General features: G+C 40.5%; 1 protein-coding gene across 2 annotated transcripts in view; it reads right to left on the bottom strand.

The window, feature by feature from the left end:
- Nucleotides 1–10,900, bottom strand: part of SLC25A13 (solute carrier family 25 member 13) — a 103,486-nt gene extending 92,586 nt beyond the window's left edge. Inside the window, exon 1 of one of the 2 annotated variants that reach the window (XM_061996970.1) lies at nucleotides 10,836–10,900. In XM_061996970.1, the coding sequence (XP_061852954.1) occupies nucleotides 10,836–10,847 (12 nt within the window). In that variant the 5' untranslated portion in view covers nucleotides 10,848–10,900. Of the gene's footprint in view, nucleotides 1–9,633; nucleotides 9,663–10,835 lie in introns of those variants that run through there. The other variant, XM_061996971.1, reaches the window with a different exon arrangement.
- Between the last annotated feature and the right edge of the window lie 8,842 nt (nucleotides 10,901–19,742).

Here is a 19,742-nt window from a genome sequence, read left to right as displayed (position 1 = left end):
TTTCTGAAAGATTTTTCTTCATTGTACAACATATCATTAACCATTTGCCTCTTTGACCAGTTTGTTTTGCTGTCAAGACATTCCTGTCCCAGACACCTGAGAGAGGTGCTGGAACAGTATGTTACAGACAGAGAATCTTAAGGGACCTTCAAAGATCATCTAGTCCAGATGCTGCCAGAGCAGAACCACTTAGAGTAGGTCACACAGGAACTCATCCAGGTGGGTTTTGAATGTCTGCAGAGAAAGAGACTCCATAACTTACCTGGGCACTCTGTATGCTTTCTGTGAAGCACTGTACTTGACAAAAAAGGTCATCTTACGTGTCTGAATAACGATGTGTGTCTGTGTATTTCACTCCACATTATATAAAAATAAATTAATTTAGCAGTATGTGATAAGATATAGTGTTAACATCTCCTTTTTTCACTATTTGCACCTACTTTTAATCAAAGAAAAGTCGTATTAATATGGCTGGGAAGTCTTCATCTGTCATAAAAATGGTTTGTAGAGCAACAATTAAGAGTTTCAAGAGTGATTATCTGCCCCAGTTATTGCAGTCAGAGCCACTCAAAATATTAACAATGAGAAGGCCACACCTCAAATACTGCATTCAGTTCTGGGTTTCTCACTGCAAGAAGGACACTGAGGTGCTGGATCATGTCCAGAGGCAGTCAACAAAGCTGGTGAAGGGTCTGGAGAACAAGTCTTATGAGAGCGGCTGAGGAAGCTGGGGGTGTTCAGACTGGAGAAGAGGAGGCTGAGAGGAGACACGGTCACTCTCCACAAATACTTGAAAGAGGGCTGTAAAAAGGTGGGGTCGTTCTCTTCTCCTCAGTAATGAATGACAGAACACAAGGAAATGGCCGCAAGTTACACAAGGGGAGGTTTAGACTGGAGATTAGGAAGACCTTTTCACTGAGAGTGCTGTTAAACACAAACACAGGTTGCCCAGTGGTGGTGGAGTCTCCATCATAGGGTTGTTAAACTTTGGAACAGGCTGCTCAGGGAGGTGGTGGAGACACCATCCATAGAGATATTGAAAAGACGTGTAAATGAGGCACTGTTTAGTGATGGGATTGGCAATGTGAGGTCAGTGGTTGGACTTGATGATCTTAAAAGTTTTCTCCAACTGTAACGATTCTATGAATGCAAAAAACATGGACAGACTCGAACAAGATAGGTTTATATGAAACTCTGCAACATCTACTGTAAATAAGAGGCTATTGGGACTCAATTGAGAGATTGTGTGAGAATCAAAATTCTCAGCTTCCACAGCAAACGTTGTGATGTAACTATGCCTTTACCTAAAACCAAAACTGATGGCAAGCCCCACATCCTCCAAAAAGCCTACATCTAAATTCAGTGTGATGGTGCTTGAGGACACAAACTGTCAGGCATAAGGAAGGCTGCTGCAGGGACAAAAACACTCTACCCCACAGAAAGGAGATATGGAGAGTAAAGAAAATGTGTCGCTTCAGAAAGGAAACAAATTTTAGAATAACTAAAGCAATCACAAGTTGCAGTAGTACTATATATTACAGTAAATTCAGATTGGGTAAGTTTTTCAATTATGATAACTGAGTTTAAATAAAACCACAACACAATAATGGCTCCCATAAAAGGTCCCAAGTGCCTGTTCCCAGAGGGATCTATACTACCCTCCAGTTCTGGTCTAAAGCCTTCGAACTGGGTCTCCTGCTGAAGTGATGAACAGAGCACCAACATTATTTATGCTAACATGGACTGTCTGGCAGTGAGCAAGACTGAAGTGATGTCATAGTCATGGGTCATAGTCATAAAGGCAACAGTAACCTAAAAAACAAAACCTCTTTATAGCCAGGTTTTTCATCATAAATGCTGCAGGGTGTAACAACTCACATGTGTATCACTAATTAAAAAACTACTAATCTAAGAAAAAAACATAAAGACTGTGACATCTCATGCAAGGTTCCATCATCTTCACCACTAAGGCTGCTGCATTTTACTCTCCTACATTTCTCATGGGAGAAAGAGGCCTCAGAGAGTTAGGATTTCACCATCTGCCTGATTCCTAAAGGCTAAGACTGAAGTCATCTGTGTGGGCTGCTGAGCTAGAATTGTTCAGCGCTGTTAGAAAAACATCTAAGGACCAGCTAGGTTAATCAAGGCAAATACAACCATAAACTTACCTAAAATCAGAAGCAGTCATTCCTTCTACAGTAAAGTCATTTTACATTTGAATATATAAATAAGCCAGTCAGAGATATATCTTGTAAAAAATAAAAACACACTACACCACTTGCAAGGACAGTTTCATTTTTTTATTTCTGCTTCCACAGAAAATTTACATCAGTGTTCCTTTTAAAAAATCGCTCCTGTCAGTCCAGTTACTATATATAGAAAATGGGACAAAAGACCTGCAAAGAGTTTAATATAAACATGTAAGAGGAAAATGGTGACAAAGTCTTCTTGTTTCAGTTCCATTTTCTCTTTCCCTCTCCTGAACATTTAAACTGACTGTTATCCACTGGCATTTAAATAACTAGTTGGTACATTAGTTGACCGGTTAGTTCTATGACAATCTCACAATTTTGGCTATGCAAAATTTATTGTTACATCCCCATTGCTAGGTTCTTTCCCCCTCTATCATTATTCCATCATGAGTCAAGCATGAAGGGCTGTCAACAAATGATCCACCTAATTCACAGAAAACAGTATAGACCTAAATTTGGTAAAAAACAACTCCTTCTTGTTTCTCTACTGAGCAGTGGAAAATGAAACAACAGCTATAAATGCAAGGCAGTAAATATGGCTCTCACACAAGACAACCTTTCACAGGTTTCAGCTTAAGGTATTTCTGTGCTCAGTGCTACATTAGAGCATACCATCCACGAAATTCTTCATGTTGCTTTGCTGTGAACCATATTAGGGAGCTTATTTGATTTGACGTAAACAAAAACAATTAAAAAAAAAAAGTTATGCTATTTTTTGCCAAGTCAGATACTTTAATCCATCCTGTTTCCCTTCCATTACTCTAGTATTGCTACTGAATGCTTAGTATTATCAAAGTTGAATCATAGCTTCATGTCTGTCACTGGCTTTTCAAAAAAGCAGTTATCTGGCAGTTCAGGAAACAAACAGTTACCTCTCCACGCCAACTCAACCTAAAGAACATTCTGGCATCAGAGCACGGGGGCAGTCAGCCCATCAGTGCACTGTCTACAAATAAAACGTGTGTTTCTGTATTTGCAACTTGGCCTCTGAGGGTCAGACCTATTAGCATGCTCCACTACCTCAGTCACACCATGATGCAAAATCCAATCTATGACCAGAAAGGCACATGCAAATTAAGATTTTTAGGATTCCAGAATTTCCATCTAGTGCACATCCAGAACAGCTCTGGATGAGTAGGTAACAGACATTCCAGACACACTGATCACGTATCTCTGCTCCAGCCCAGCAACCATGCACGCCACACATCTAACGTGTGTTGGCAGAACTGTAGTAAGCATCAAACACAGCAACCCTCCAAAACTCTGGCAGGTGAAGGTATCCATGCAGAATGCACAAACACTGCTGCCAAAATCTAAATATTCCCCCTTCCAGTTGGATGCCCTAATTGTTAGTAACTCAATCAGGTCTGTCCCACTCCTCTGTCCCCCCAGTCTTTGCATTGTTAATACGCAGTTTCCCTGCCTGAAAAAGAAATGCAAGCCTTGCTGTTTGAAGATCCTCCTGGGACATTCCTATATTTTCATTTCCAACTGGATGACTTAGATGTTCCCTAGTCAGCAAGCTGGCTGTTGTGGTACCTGTTCCTGGATACCTCAGACATGTTTCTTAATTCTGCTTCCAAAGCCAAGTAGAAAGGAGTTAAGCATGGAGATGTTGATCTAGAGCGCACCAAAAAGTCTTCTTATCCTGAATTTCAGGCTCTGATTTTCACACAGCCAAAGGTAGGTCAGGGAGCAAGGCAGATTTCGAAAGAGATCTAAAGAGTGAGCTTACTGTTTAGCACAGAAACAGAGTTCTTGCAGGCTGCCTAGGCATGCGAAACATCAAAAGCATACAAATCCAGTAGCTGAGGTTATCAACCTCACCAAGTATCCAACAAGAGAATTTGCTCAGGCTTGCAACAAGTTCTGTTTCTTCTCTAAATGCACATAGTTCTGTGTACATGAGTTCACTACTTTCTCAAATGTTTCTTTCTCTCTCTTCAAAGAAAAATGTTAACAATCCACTCTTTATGAGCAATTTCATCCTTTAATACACTGGGTTTTATGCAGGCCAAGTAACATTTTTGGTAAAGAATATAATTGTGACTGCACATTTCTAAGGTATTTTAAATAGCATGAAATTATTTTAAAATGTAATGAAAAACGCATTTGCAGTGTTCCTTCAAGTGTTTTAACAAAGCTTCCATTTTTATTCCAAAGCAACCGAAGATAGAGTATTTTTCTAAGGACTTCTTCATCTCCTTACAAATGACTGAGATATAGACACTTTCCAGAAAGAGAATGCACCAGAAAACATGCAAACTTACATCTTACTAGCCATAGTTATCTAGCACTATAAAACATCAGCTGCTCTGTTTCTGAAGACTATGTTTATAGCTGAAGCAAAACAGCATCATTAGCAGTCACAGTAGAGCCCCAAGGCCTTACATAAGTTCAGTTTAGGTTTGGTGACATATAAACATATAGGCTCTATTCAGTGCAGTGAAGCCATTCTATAGCGAAAGCAGCAGGAATGCCACAGATTAAAAGCAAATTAAAAGCTGAAACTAAGCAGTACATGCATGCCATCTTCCAGGCAACAGTACCACATACCTCCTTGTCATACTCCTTGGACAACATAGACAAATAAAATAGATATTGACCTAAACAAGCTGGTCAGAAGAGACATGGTTATCATTTAGAGCTATAAGCTTCTCTACATTAGAGTATCAGTAGGAGTGTCTTTAACGTATCATTTGAAGCACACCTGGAAGAGCTTCTCTAATTCTCTCATACACAAAGCTGCATAGAAAGAGGAATTAATTTCCTGACATGACAAGATCCAGACAACTTGAAGTACTTTCCACTGGTCATCGCAAGAAATGAGACACACACACACAGATGTACATTTAACTGTTGAGTCCAGTTAACACTCTCCTAGTGCCACACATGAAGTGAAACCACCTTGCAATTCCTCATATAAGGATATCATAATGGAAAAAAATCAAATTTCAAAAACTTATTAAAACCACTGGCAGTTGCAACATGCAATCCTACAAGTACCTAATCAATATATTAAAGACATAAATCAAACTCTTTCACCACCTGCTCTGATAAAGATGGGGGAGGTGGGAGGAATGTGAATAATAGTATGAAGAAACAGATAAACTCAATTGAGATAAAATCCTCAGCGTAACAAAGCGTCTTTCCAGGGTAACTCAGTGGTCACTGCAGAAGAGAGTTGTATGGACTTGTTCCACAAGAGTTGCTCCCTAAGTGCCTTCCCTGGGACTATTCCTGTCAGTAGGCCCCCGTGGGCACTTGCTGTGCACCTTGTGGGATTAGGATTCAAACAGATCTTCCAAGGGTAAATGTTGTAGGCAAAGACTGGTGCAGTAAAAGAAATCAAATGAAAGCAAACAAACAATGGTGGGGAGGACAGGGAAGTAAATGATTTGCTTTCTCCTCAATTTCAGTCACAGTCATCATGCATGCTGCCTTGTACTTGGAAAACATTTGAAGTTATCAGCACTCATAAACTCAATGTCTTTTTATCAGGCAAATTCTTGTCTCTTAAGAATTCGAGATGCAGTAGTAAGTCATAAGCAGCACAAATACATGGATTTTTTTCAGAAGGGGAAAGTGGAAAGAAGAATCTCATGGTACATAAGATGTTTAAGATAATTTACATGACTATGCACAGTTCCAAAATGTAACTACACAACAGTGAGCAGCACTGTACCTGTACAACTAGCAAAAGAAACTTTCAAGTGGATCCTATATCCAAAATGATCTATCACATTCCAAAAAATTACCATGGTGTCATTAAGTGTCATGACACTATTAAGTCTACAGTACACAAACTCAGTGATGCTTCAGGGAAGCAGAGATTACTCTCTCCTTACCAACCACTTTCCCCCCACAATTTTGATCTGAGTGGCTGGAGCCTGTTGGTAAGGGACTCCACTCCTTTCATGGACACGGTAGCCCATCATGACGCTAGGATCCATCACCTGTTTCTTTCTGCAGGCCCAAAGAATCCACATGCAATGCAATGCAATTCTTCTCTTCCATTTTGCTGAAGGAAGGGAAGAAATGGCATCATCGAGGGCAAGATGAGTGAATTCAGTCTCTTCCCAGGCACATCTCACCCAACTGTCAGTACAGGGGAGACGAGCACAGAAGAAGGAGCTGAACAAAGAGGCAGGATGGAGCTGTGTGATTCCAAAAGGGGAATGCATGACAGTGAAATAACTGACGTAGCATGGCTGCACCAGGTTCTAACAGTTTTGGCATTGTTTGGAATCACATTCATTTAGAATTGCATTGTCATGATGTTTGTATTTCAACCACTGCTCATCCAAACCTCACAAATTCACATTGCACAGTTCTGGCATTGGATCATTTCAGCAAACAAAAAGGCCAGGGTCAGTGGCATCAATCTTTCACAGAACTCCAATTAATTCAGCCACAGCATCTTGCAGGACTGGGGTGTTCAGTGGGAAATGTCTGACTATATTAACACCAAGATACATGAGGAGTCTGTGATGAGAGCTAACTATTTTTTATATGACAAGGTTTAGAATTCCAAAGGTAAATGTGGCAGTAACCAGAACGAATGTGTAACTTCACTGATACAGCTTCCATACTAAACAGTTCCAGAAAAATACATGAAGAAAGATAATTTTTAAATTGTAAAAAATACAAAAAGCATATAACAAATTTTCTTTATCTCTCATTAGAAACATCCCAAATACTGTCATGTAAGTAAAGTCAACAAAAAGTCTCTTTGTGTTACCTGACTGATATAGTTCTGACAGTCAGGCAGTACTTCATCAAAAGACTTACACATGCACTTAAAATAAAGCATGCAAGTAGTCTCATCAGGTATTGATGTAAGGTTCATGTCTTCACTTGAACACTAACTATAAAATTAGCTTTTTAGCATGTCATATTTGTCCTCACTCTGTTTTTTAAAAAGACTTAGACGTTCTGGATAATACAGACAATATGCACCAAATGGATAAAAGTTCACACGTACAAAAAAAACCCAACATAGAGATATTCCATAGTATTTAAAAGCCAACTTCTGTGTTAATACTATGCAGTTCAATACAAGTATTGGATTCACATGCTATCCATAACAGAGATGAAGTTTAATAGTGTACAAATGCTACCATGCTAAGCTCGTTGTTTTTACACAATTTATAAGCTTTACTTTATCTACCAAAATTACTCAAGTTTGGAATTTTCATTAATGCAACTGTTAATGATTCTGAACGTTGCTTAGTGGTTATGAAACACAAAGTTTAAAAATATTTTATCTACTAGCTTCCTTTATAAACACAGTGGAAATGGCAATGGCAATGTAAGCTATGGAAAGAGGTCCATTGAGAAGTACTGTAGAACTTCATACTGAAATTAAGGGGTTTTTTTACCAAGCAGTAGAACTTTAAAAAGATAGCAAGTCACACGTGGCACATGCATGAGACAACAACTATGCCTAGAACTGTGTAGCAGTATATAGACCAAGGACAGCTTACGTTCACTCAACAGGCAGATAATTCTGCTGTAAAACACACACCAGGCAAATGGCAAGGGGCATTAGCTAGACTATGTATCTTCTCTTTAAAAGTATCTGGCTACAGGACAGAAAACACATTGTGGTTGCATTGTTAAACACTCAAAATGAAGAAATTAAGCATGGCACGCTATATAAAACATTATTGCTCTTTATCTGCATTACCACAAACACTTTTCACAGAGTCTGTTTTCTGTGCAATTTAGAAAAAGAAAATACTACTCGTGATGGTAACTTAGTTACCAACGGGGTAAGAAATCTACTGGAACATTTACTGGAACTCACCTGCAGTTTTTACTGGCAATCTGTGTAAATATATTCCCAAATATTTACAAGTTTTCACAAAACACTATCAGAAAACATTTTCAAAGATTAAGAAAAGCCACTGATGGGCAATACACATTGTTTAAAACATTGTATGTTTTAAACGTTTTAAGACACTAACATATGAGAGAAATTAAATGGCACTGCAGTAGATATTCAAGATTCCATGCATAAAAGCTCTGCCCATTTCTTGATACCTGAGTGCTTAACTATGCAGCCTTAACAGTATGCCGTTTGGGTCTTCCTTTTGACAGACTCTATTCCTAGACCCTGCTTAGAATGTCAACATTTGAAATCTTGCAAGCAAAGAATAATTACACTCAATCCCAAAGACTCATATGCCAAAAATGGTGTAATTAAAAAAATCAAAGGAAGCAGTCATGCAGGACATTGGAAAGGAAAACATACTGAGGGGATTTTAGAAAAATCATTCAACTCACCAGTCCATTGTTTGGCTGAGGCAAAAAAGGCAAACATTACTGAGATGCATAACTGAGGATGTTAGAACACAAATCAAGGCCCATGCCTACAAGCACATGTGAGTAACTTCAGGCCAAGAAAGTCTTTACACAGCAAAGATACTCATGTGTGTGCTTGCAGAATCTGGCCTCTAACTAGATGTTACCGTTACAGTACAAAACGCTACTTACATTTTGCCAATGACTTCAATAAAAAAAAAAAATTCATCTGTGCTAAGCACCAAGTACTACACCTCAAGAAGATAAAAATCTTTGAAGTCTCACGAGGTAACATAATCATTAATCTATTCTAACTGCTCCCAATTCTGCTTTTTTTTAAACATTAAATCTCTCAAAACACATTGAAGCCTGCAGCCAGAAGCCTTCCCCAGAAGCCACATGAGTGAGGGCTGTAAACCCTACCGTACAAAGTGCTGTGTCTCAGTCTTGCAATGCACCAAGGATGCTTATGACACTAGTGACAAGTCATTACTCTTTTTATCAGTTATCTCTCTGCCAAGCCTGACATAAATGGAAACACGATATTCAATTCAGTTCTTTCTTAAGTGTTCAGTCTTTTCAACACGTTAGTATAGATTTTGCTGATCTGAACTGTGTAATAAATCAAGTTAAAAGAAAAAGGACACCATGCAAATGTGTGGTGTGGTGAACATGTCTACCTGATTGGACAACCACTTAAATATATATACAGTATTTTAAGTATAGTCACTAGTATGGATTCAAATTGATTGCAGATGAAGAACTGCTGCCCAGAGAGGAAAATATCAAGTAAATGGTTCATCAACTGAGTAAATAGAAGACTTTTAATTCTTTAACACCAATAGTTTGGTAATATGTAACTGATATGCTGTATGTATGGACAAGCGGCAATCAAAAAAAAGTTAGACAGGAGAGATAGTATTTGTAAATAAGTAAGATTTGAGAATGACCACTTCATATACTGCAGCAAAGAGGAATCATATATTGCCCAATCTACTAAAACAGCATGCATTTCAGATAACCTAAGTTGTTAGTGAAGAAGGTGTTGACAGAGGTAGCTCTGTCATGGACTCACCAAAATAGTGTACCACTCCAGACAGACCAAGCACATGTGCTGCTTGGGGAAGTTTTGTTTCCTTATGTTTTCTCAATATGTTTCATCGCTGACTTCAATAAACACAGGATGTGGCCCAATTTTTTTTTAGTATTCAAAAAATTAAAAAAAAAGAAAACTAATGAATCCTAATAGTGAGCTTTGGAACGCTACATATAACTTTATCTACTTTTTATATGGCCTTGAGCCAGCCAATAGCTAATTTTATTTTCTTTCTGGGATGGAAATGCCCTGTTAAACAACTGATAGTAGTATTTCAATTATTTTATCCTTTTGAAACAGCAGAAAAGCCTAACCAACAGGTATCAGTCTGACAGGGCGGCATTGTGAATTGACACTAGTTGGAAATTATAATCCAACGTGAAAAGAGAAGGTAAAAACAGGTGTAAGGAAAAGACAGGAGAAAAAGTAAGAAGGCAGTATCACCCTACGGCCTGCAAGCAGAGAAGAGCCAACAGGACTGCCTGCTCTGACCACCACGAGCCCTGCAAGGTCCTGACCTTCCAGCCGCTGTCCCAAGGACCTCCTGTACTCTCTCGTCCAAAAAATAGGCGCAGATATAACGTGCGCGTATGTGTACTTCTATGCATATATATGTATATAGTGTAAGCATGTGCACGGTGGAGGGTTTATTGAGGCACAGTTGGGCCTACCGGCGCTCGGCGGAGCCGCGGCCAGGCCGGGATGCGGTTCCCGGCGTAAAAGCGCGAGCCGCACCGGGAAGGGAGGGTCGCGGCGGAGATGCCTCGGCGGGTGCAGCCGCCCCTCACCTCCCCGGCAGCGGGAGGCGGCCGCGCAGTGTCACGCAGATGGTGCATCGCAAGCACAGCGCAGGCCCGCTCCCCGCGGCTGGCAGGTGGGGATCCCCGCCGCGCCGACTCCGTATCCGCCAGCAACCCAACCCCGCCGGTAGAGGAGGATGGGGCCGGCCCCGCGCCTTCAGCCTCCTCCTCCCCCGAGGATAGCGGCGAGAGGCTGCGGAGCCGCGAGGAGCAGGCGCCAGCCGTCGCGTTTCGCCAAGGACAGGCCTGAGGTCAAAGCCGCAGCCGCCTACCTCCTGCCCCGGTCTCCCCGCCGCCAACGGCCGCGCTGGCGCGCCGAGAGCCCGCCGCTCGCGCCGCCGCCCGCGCCGCCTCCCCGCCCGCTGCCCGGCGGCGACTTACCTTGGCAGCCATGCTGTGCCCGGCGCGGCCACCCCCTTCCCGTCCCGTCCCTTCCCTTCTTCCCCTCCCCTCCTCTCCTCTCCCCTCCCTTCCGACCGCGGCAGGCAGCTTCCCCGCCTGCGCGCCAGCCTGCCAGCGCCGGCCGTCACTGCTCAGCTCTCCCAGGCACAGACGGGGCTCTCGGCGCCGACAGCCCATTGGCTGCACCCGCCCGGCCCGGCTGCGACGCGCGTGATCGCTCGGCCCGGCCTGGCTCGGCCCGGCCCGTCGCCGCCGGGGGCTGCGCGGCCCGAGCCCTGCGCTAAGCCAGGCGAGGCGAGGCGGCGGAAGATGCGGCCACAGGCACCGCCTGGGCACGGACGTTTCAGTGGGCACCACCTCCTGAGGGAGACCCTAAGGTTTTCGCATCAGTTCACGGCTGATGACCTAGCAACCTCCAAGTCCCCTCAGATCTCTGAGGGGCTCTGCAGCCTCTCCTGCTGCTGCGGCCCGTCCCAAGTACCACGATGCCAACCGAGTCGTTCTGTTAACTTGAGGAAATGCCGCCGGTGTTTTCAGAGGATGCCGGGGCAAGCAGCAGAAGGATGCCAAACACCTTCACAGCAGCCACGCTGGTGTGGTGCTTCTCAGCAAACCCTGCATTCCTGCCCTGAGCTGTTTTCTTCCCTGCTAGTCAGCCTGGTGATTGAGGGATGTGTCATCCAGTTGCTGTACCCCAAGGCTTCATTCTGGGACATATCAAGAACGCTTTCAACCAAATTTTGTTAATGCCATTTCAGTTCCTAAGTCAGCATGAATGTGACACGTAAGCAGCCTCACTAAAGTCCACAGCTGTACTCAGGATGACCACAAGTACGCCACGCTCAGCCTCACAGTTTGCAGACTGTCTACAGACGGCCTGTCTGGGCATGCTTGGCAGCATACCGTTTGGCACAAAGGCCTGTGGTTGTGACCAGGGCCATATCTGGCTGGCCTCGGGTCTTCTGGTTCCTGGGGGGGGAGGATATTACACTGGCCTGAGGTTGGCAGTGCTGACAGGAAACTTGTCACCTGCTTATAACCAAAGGTTGCTTATAAAAGAAGTGAGGTTTTGTGTTTATAATGGGCTATCAAATTAGTCATAGCCTTGAGGTGGATCTTCCAGCACTTTCCCTAAAGTGAAAATCTTGAAGATAGTAAAAAGGAAAGGGATCTCAAAGACAGATTTATTACAGTACAGACCAGAACAATTAACTCTTTGTTTTTAATTGAGGGCCACAGTAGAGAAATTATAAGGATTCATATCTTCATCTACCTACTGTAAATATTTGCAGGATGTCTCTTTTTATATTTGTTTTCAGCCCAGTGATTTAATGATCTGGTTTTCAGCAAGTTTTACAATCTTCATTTTGTCCTTCAGAAGTTTCTTCTGTCATCTGTGATGCCCAACAGTGTACCTACCTCCTTCTTGTAAAACCACCCCCCTTACTGAATTCCTTTTCTACCTGCCCCACATATGTGTGCTCTGCATGTGCTGAGCTGTTCTGTGAGACAGTCACAGCAGCCACCTTCTTGTTATATCTCTGTGACCTAGAAAACAACAGTTAGAGCAAAATTTACTTCAAGTCTTCTTTCAACCACACCTTTTCAAATGAACACAGAAACCAGATTATATAGTGCCTATCTGCAAGCTAGAAAAGTGTCACTTTGTCATAAATGAATACATAACAGCAGTCCATTTTAAACAACAAAATACAATCTCAGATTATTTTAATAATACCACTAAGAGAAAAATTACAGAGATAAAATAGCGTAACAATTGTCTTAGAATACAAATAGAACTTTCTGTGAAAATACAGGAACCAGATTATTTAGATGTGAGTGTGAAAGCCTGTCCTATTGAGCTTTATTTTTATGAAAACAGGCTTCAATGGGATTTTTTCCCCCATATTAAGACCACTAATAAAAATACCACAGTTATCACATTATACTGCCATATGAGCTTGAGACAATTGTCAAGGAAAAACACAAGCAGAAAAACAGCCTATGTTTCAAGTAGACTGATGGAGAAATTCAGAGAGATAAATAAAAAAGGTAAAAAAGGATGACCCTGGAAAGCCTCGTTGAACTGTTCCCTAAATGAGCACCTGAGCTCTTGTGGCACTTAGAGAATCATAGAAGGCTGGAAGAAACTTTTAAATATCATCTACATTCTCCCTGTAATAATCAGGGACATCTTCAACTAGATGATGTTGATCAGAGCCTCAGCCAACCTGACCCTCAGTGTTTCCAGGAGTGGATCTACCAGCTCTCTCAGCAGGCAATCTGTTCCTCTGTTTCATCACCCTTATTGTAAAAAAATTCTTCCTGAAATCTATTCTGAATCTATCCGTCAGGGTCAGTGGTGCCCTGAGAAATCTGATCTAGTTGAAGGTGTGGACTAGATGTGAGAGTGGATTAGATGACCTTTAGAGGTCTCTTCCTATATCTAGTCTGAATCTGTTTAATTTCTCAGCCTTCAGGAACTCCAGGTGCCTCAGTTCCTGAGTGTGCATTCAGTGATGCTTTGTTCTTGACAAGACTGGAAGGTCATTGCCTAGCTTGAGTGAAAATCTGAGTGCAGTCAGCATAAAGAGTTTGGCCTGGAAGGTCTCTGACTACGTCCAAAGTGCACATACAAGCCCAAGCTCCCAATCTTCATAGAAAAAGCAGTGAAGGATAATATTCACTTTTAAAATGTCCTGTCATATGACTGTAGTAGATGACAGCACTCTCTTGGGCCAAAAAACTAACTTGTTTTTAAAGTCCACTGTTGACTGAGGTTAGATTCAAGCCTGTGTCATACTCCTTTTGGTACGTTTTAACCATAAAACCATAGACTGCTCTGGGGAATAGAGGAGGAGCAATTTTCATTCTTTCTAGTGAAACTGTGTCATTGGGCAGAGAATCCAAGATAAGCTGGACTGCAGGGAAACATGACTCTTTCATATGGTAATTTGCAATGGTATGAGGATAAAATTGTGAGTCAGTTTTCATTACAAAACTTAAAAGCGTTTCTTGGAGAAGTTAGGAGATTATGTCTCTTCAACCAACAGCTTTTTCTGTGTTACACCTAACACTCACAAAATAGAGCACACAATCATTCCAGGAGTCCTCTCTGCAATGAGAAATGACCTAGAGTTGGCTCGTTCTTGTAACCTCTTCTGATACAGACCCCCTTGAGTTTTTACATTTGAAGATAAGTTTTGCAAGAAGAACTGTAGCTTGTTCCCAAAATAAGCCACAACCTAGATCTGGACAGCGTTCTTGAAGTGAAAAATTGAATGTTGATTGTTTTCATGTAAAAGCGAGAATGAGAGCTGATATCTATCAGGATGTTGTATAGCAGGGTAATCATATCTCAATAGGCACATAAGATCTTTGCTAAGCTTGTCGAAGATTACTCTGGGAAGACTGACAGCCTGGGGATTATGACTTTCGTAGACCTGATAAAAGACTGATAAAGAACCAACATTTTCCCATTGACTAGTGTAATGGAGAGCTCAGCATGCCAGCCATTTTGGATCTTACTCTGATATTCATTTCTGATATCATACTCTGATACTCTTTCTGTGATATCTTTTACAATGTCTGTATTGTGCATTGGCAGATAGATGCCTAGAATGTAGGCATTGCAGCATATAGCTTAAAGGCAAGAAAGATCTGGAACTTTCTTTGGATCTCAGAACTGGAAAGACCTGAATGGTGTCTGGAGAGATCAGATTTGAGAAGACCTGAACACACTGAGTACCCTGGTGAAAGGCTGAAGTAAAACAAAGACTGACCCAAGGCTCTCAAGACCTGTGCTACTATCCAAATTTTTGTGCTGATTTCCTCAAAATGCCTTCCATCTGCCCCACAGCACAGTAATTTTATTCCAGATGGCTTCTTTTGTGTTACGTTATCCATACAGCAGCATGGATAGCATACTGTATGTTAACTTACTATATAACTTGCACGAAGTATGTGTTCCTAGAAGTATAGCTTATAGCAGAAAAAGAAGTATCTTCATTCCTAGTGAGAAAGAGATGAATATTCAAAAGAAATGAAGAGAAGGTTTTCCTGAGCAGATTTTGTTTAAATAGTTCTTAAAACTCTTTATTGACTTGATGAACTCTCTTCCTCAGTGAAGCCTCAAGGAACGTAATAAAACAATTTCTTCCTTAGGTCGAGGGTTTGATTGGGGTTTTTTTTGTTGTTTCTGTGTTTTGGGTTTTTGTTTTTTTAATAAAGGATGTCTGTCTGATGTGAGTTAGCAAATCAGTTTTAGTGAATCTTGGCCAGGAATTTGTGCTTACACAGTAGGCCTAACCCTGAGAATCACTCTAGTAAAGTATGACTCAGCCTGAATGAATCATTCACAATTCTCCTTTCTCTATTTGAGGAATATTCACATCAGATCATGATTTCCACAAATATATTTGTTATATTTCTGGTTATTTTATGACATTGTCGGACAATTGTCAATGTTTCCTTTTTCAATAGTTTTTTTAACGTATTATACGTATTTGTAATTTAAACCTTGCTGTTTCTCTGTGATTGCTGAGGAGGTCAACCAAATATGATCTTGTTACCTGTTCATTAGAAGATAAGATTTTCAAATCCTTTCACATGTCTGTCTAAAATTCTTTGACTCTCTATGTTTCTGCCAGGGAAAATCCAAACTGGCCATTTAAATAGTTCAAGGAAAAGTGAGCATAAAAGAAGCATACAGAAGAATGAATTAATTTTAAAATCCATATAAATTATAGTATATTTTCATGGATTTCCCATCTCAAAATACAACAGTATCCCCCCACTGTGTGTCTTAGGTCTACCAAGAGAGAGCAAGATTCACAAAGTTGGAAGGAGACAGCTATGATTCTCTCTTATGGCTGATAATGGCACTTACACAGACATTACTTTTCAAATTGAACAGTTAAAAACACTTTACTAGGGCTGTGTTTTAGAAGTGCATCTGAAATAGCTCAGGAAACATAGACAGTGATGATGAACAGAGGCTTAATTCTTCTGCTGGTGTAAGTCAGCATAGCTGGTAGATTTTGTCGATTTATGTTGGCAAAGCCCAGAAAATAAAGGGAATATATGTCAAACAAAAGATGCTGTATTTATTTCATAAGTGAAAAATACTTCATAACTCAGGCACACCATTGGCATGAATAAGTTATGAAAAATCTTCACAGCCAAAAGAACATAATCATCCTTCATGTATAACAGATTTATTTATTCTGTAAAGATTCATTTCAGTTGATTAATTATCAGTATCTGCTGATGGTAGAGGTAACAAGCCATCTCTGATGAGAGAATTATTTTAGGACATGCTCAGAATATTTTATCACCTAACACAAGTTGTGTATGCCTGGAATATTTATAATACCGTGTACTAATAGTATCACATTTTTAAAGCTAAGTACTGAATGAAAATCATATTGCAGATATGATTTATATTTTTCTTGTGTTTTTTAATAAGGGGGATATAAAAAAAATTAGAACACAATAACAGTTATGTTTGCATGTCAAGTGCTGAACTGTGCCTGCATTAAATCATTGTTATTCTGAACCAGTAAAAAATTTGCATAAGTGCAAATGCCAGCTCCTAACAATACCATCAGAATTGTTTCTGCTTACAGCAAATCCAGTCTGTACCATCCCCATTGCACACTCACTGGTCATTATTCACAGATGGAAGTTAACAAGATGAAGGTTTATCAAGGGGTAAATTACCTTCTTTTTCTTGCATTTTTGTTTGTTAAGTAGGCAACACCAAGTTAAATTGAGAAAAGAGGTATTAGATTGTCTCAATTCTGAAGCATTTATGAAGAGGAAAAAATTATAATAAATCTGCAATCATTGCAAAACAAAGAGCAAAACTAGATAAGATTTTCAACACAGTGTATTAATTTGCTATTTATAAAGTTAAACTAGTCACCAAAGTGCCTAGAATGTAAAACATTGTCCTTAAAACATAATAAATCCATTTGCCAAAATGTTGGTCATGTTTAAATAATCACACTTTTTTAACCAGACGTTACTCACAGAAGAGATTAGGCATCATTTAATAGAACATGTTTGTGTATAAAAGTATATGTATGAATTTCTGCATGCACTGAATGTACCTTGTGTGCAAGAAGACAGATGAATTTTTATCAGCCAAAATTTTGCAGAATGTAATGCAACCTCTGCAAAGTTTCGTGCAAATCACCAGCTTTCTCTTAGCTTCAACAAACATACATGTTTTTAAATATAGACATTTAGTCATCTTGAAATTCAGTGATTTCTTTCATATTCCAGCCATACCGCATACTTTTTTATTTTCCATGGAGATATAACATTTATTAATTATTAGTACACATTTCCAGGGGACCTGCTATGAGCTAGCCTTTTTCCACAGCTCAACAGAGATCATCTAGCTCAAAGTCTATTAAAGCCAGCTGGAGCTTTTCCATTACTTTCAGCACTTTGCTTAGACTCTGAGAGTATCACCCGCCTAGGTATTTACAACTCTTCATTGTCAGCATATCTCAGCTTTCGGTATTTGTTTTGTTAACATGAGATGAATAAAGACAGAGTTGAAAGGGTTTTTAGTGACTTACAAGACTGGAAGCATTGATAGCAAGTGTATTTACTTAGGAGGGAAGTTAACTTCTAATTATTTTGAGCACTTGTTTTTAATTTGATTACCAAGAACAGCAGATCACATTGCTTTTGTATGTACCTGGTCAAATAGTAATCTATTAGCCAGTTTCAGTCAGGCCTGAGAGAAAAGTAGTGGTCTCAGAGGTATTACATTCCCCCATGTTTTGTGGAAAAAGCAGCAACATTATCAAGAATAAATCTTGAGATATAAAATTCAGGTGAAATACTTTGTATTGCTCCCACTGAAGAGTAGACTGTAAGACTTAATAGACTTCAAAGCATCCATATTCAAAGAGAGGAGAAAACCTAACCACAGAGGAAGAAGTCAGCCCAGCCCAGTCAGCCCAGATCTCTTTAAACACCAGTAGAATCCACAGAAAATCAGACTTTCTGGGCTGCTCTGCTCATGTAGCTGCTTGTTTAGTGAATTGTTTACTGCTCTTTTCTGGTTTTGTTTGGTTTGGTTTTGTTTTCAGTTTGGTTGGAACAAGCCCTGGAGAGGTGGAAGGAAACCATCATGCCAGGGGAAATTTAGATTGGCTATTAGGAAAAAAACCCTTCACCTAAAGGGTTGTCAAACACTGGAACAGGGTGTTCAGGGAAGTAATTGAGTCACCATCCCCAGAGATATTCAAGAGACCTGTAGATATGATGCTTAGGGTGATGGTTTAGTGGTGGATGTGGCGATACTGGGTTAACAGTTGGACTTTATGATCTTACAGGTCTTTTCCAACCTGAAAGAGTCTATGATCCTATCATTCTATGGTTTCATGCTTCAGAAGCAGGCATGATATTTCAGGATGAGTCGTGTTGTCAGGAATGACTCTAAAAATGTGTTGTTTGGCTTTTGAGTTCAGTGTCTCAGAGCCAGATGTCCACACTCTACATCTCAAAGGATATTTTGAGCGAAGTTCCTGAAAGTTGAACTGCAACATATATTTTGATTGTTTAACCCACTATTTCTGTGGGTAGCAAAACTTATACAATAAATATAGAGACGTTGCCATGCTTATTGAAATCAGTAGGAAAATTCCCATCTGACAATATGATTTATCCTCTGTTAGATCTTGTGGGTGAATAGAGGTGCGTGAGGCAGAGAAGAACCCAGCTTTTTTCTCCTTCTCCTCTGCTTCTACCAAAGTAACAAGGCCAATCAGATGTGAGTCAGCAAAGTGTCCTTTTCCAGGGAGAGAGAGGAAAAGGATTTCATCTCTGTTGTGGTGAAGAGTACAACTTTGTCATGCACTGCTTTGCTTGTTTATTTTAATATAAAGTGACTTAAAGAGCACATCATCATTGAAATGTTTGTCACCTCCTGAGGGAATCTGTTAACTTAGCCTTCTGTAGGAGCATCAGAGAAGTAGTCGTAAAATGCACTTGTGTCCTGTATACTTTTCTCTTCTTCTGGTATTTACCTGTCAGTGCAGAGTTTGTACAATCACCATGAAGCTCATTACTAGGTTCAGCGAGAAAATGCAAATAGGTAGGGTATATTGCTTAAGAGAATACATGCAACTTTTGCTATTGAGGTTTGAAAGCAATACTGTTCTTGAATCCTTAGCCACAATGCAGATGTCAAGATAATGATCAGCATTGAAGAGCTACAGGTCACTTGTTCTTCCATAAGGGACTGGCATTTTATTTGAGAGTGGAACTACACACATTTTACCTCTTTGAAACTGTAGTTGATCGGGTTCACAGAGAAGCTCAACTTGAAGAACACTTGGAACTTGAGAATAATATCACTGCCTACTTTGTAGTATTATAGAATCAAAGAATGGTAGGGATTGGAAGGGACCTTTAGAGATCATCTAGTCCAACCCCCCTGTAGAAGCAGGTCCAACTAGATTAGGTCACATAGGAACATGTCCAGGTGGGTCTTGAAGATCCAAGGAAGGAGACTCCACAACATCTGTGGGCAGCCTGTTCCACTGCTCCATCACCATCACGGTGGAATAGTTTTTCCTTATGTTGAAATGGAACTTTTTGTGTTCCAGCTTCATCCTGTTACCCCTTGTCCTGTTGCTAGATACAACAGAAAACAGGGATGCCCCAATCTCCTGACATCAACTACTTATATACTTGTAAATATTAATGAGATCCCCCCTCAGTCTTCTCTTCTTTTCTAGACTAAACAGCCCCAGTTCCCGCAGCCTTTCCTCATAAGGAAGATGTCCCAGTTCTCTGATCATCTTGGTGGCCCTGTGCTGGACTCTCTCCAGAAGTTCTCTGTCCCTTTTGAGCTGGGGAGCC

The sequence above is a fragment of the Colius striatus genome, chromosome 5 (assembly GCF_028858725.1).
Source record: "Colius striatus isolate bColStr4 chromosome 5, bColStr4.1.hap1, whole genome shotgun sequence".
Taxonomy (NCBI): domain Eukaryota; kingdom Metazoa; phylum Chordata; class Aves; order Coliiformes; family Coliidae; genus Colius; species Colius striatus.
Note: the sequence above shows the minus strand (reverse complement) of the source record. Positions and strands in the feature narration are given on the sequence as shown.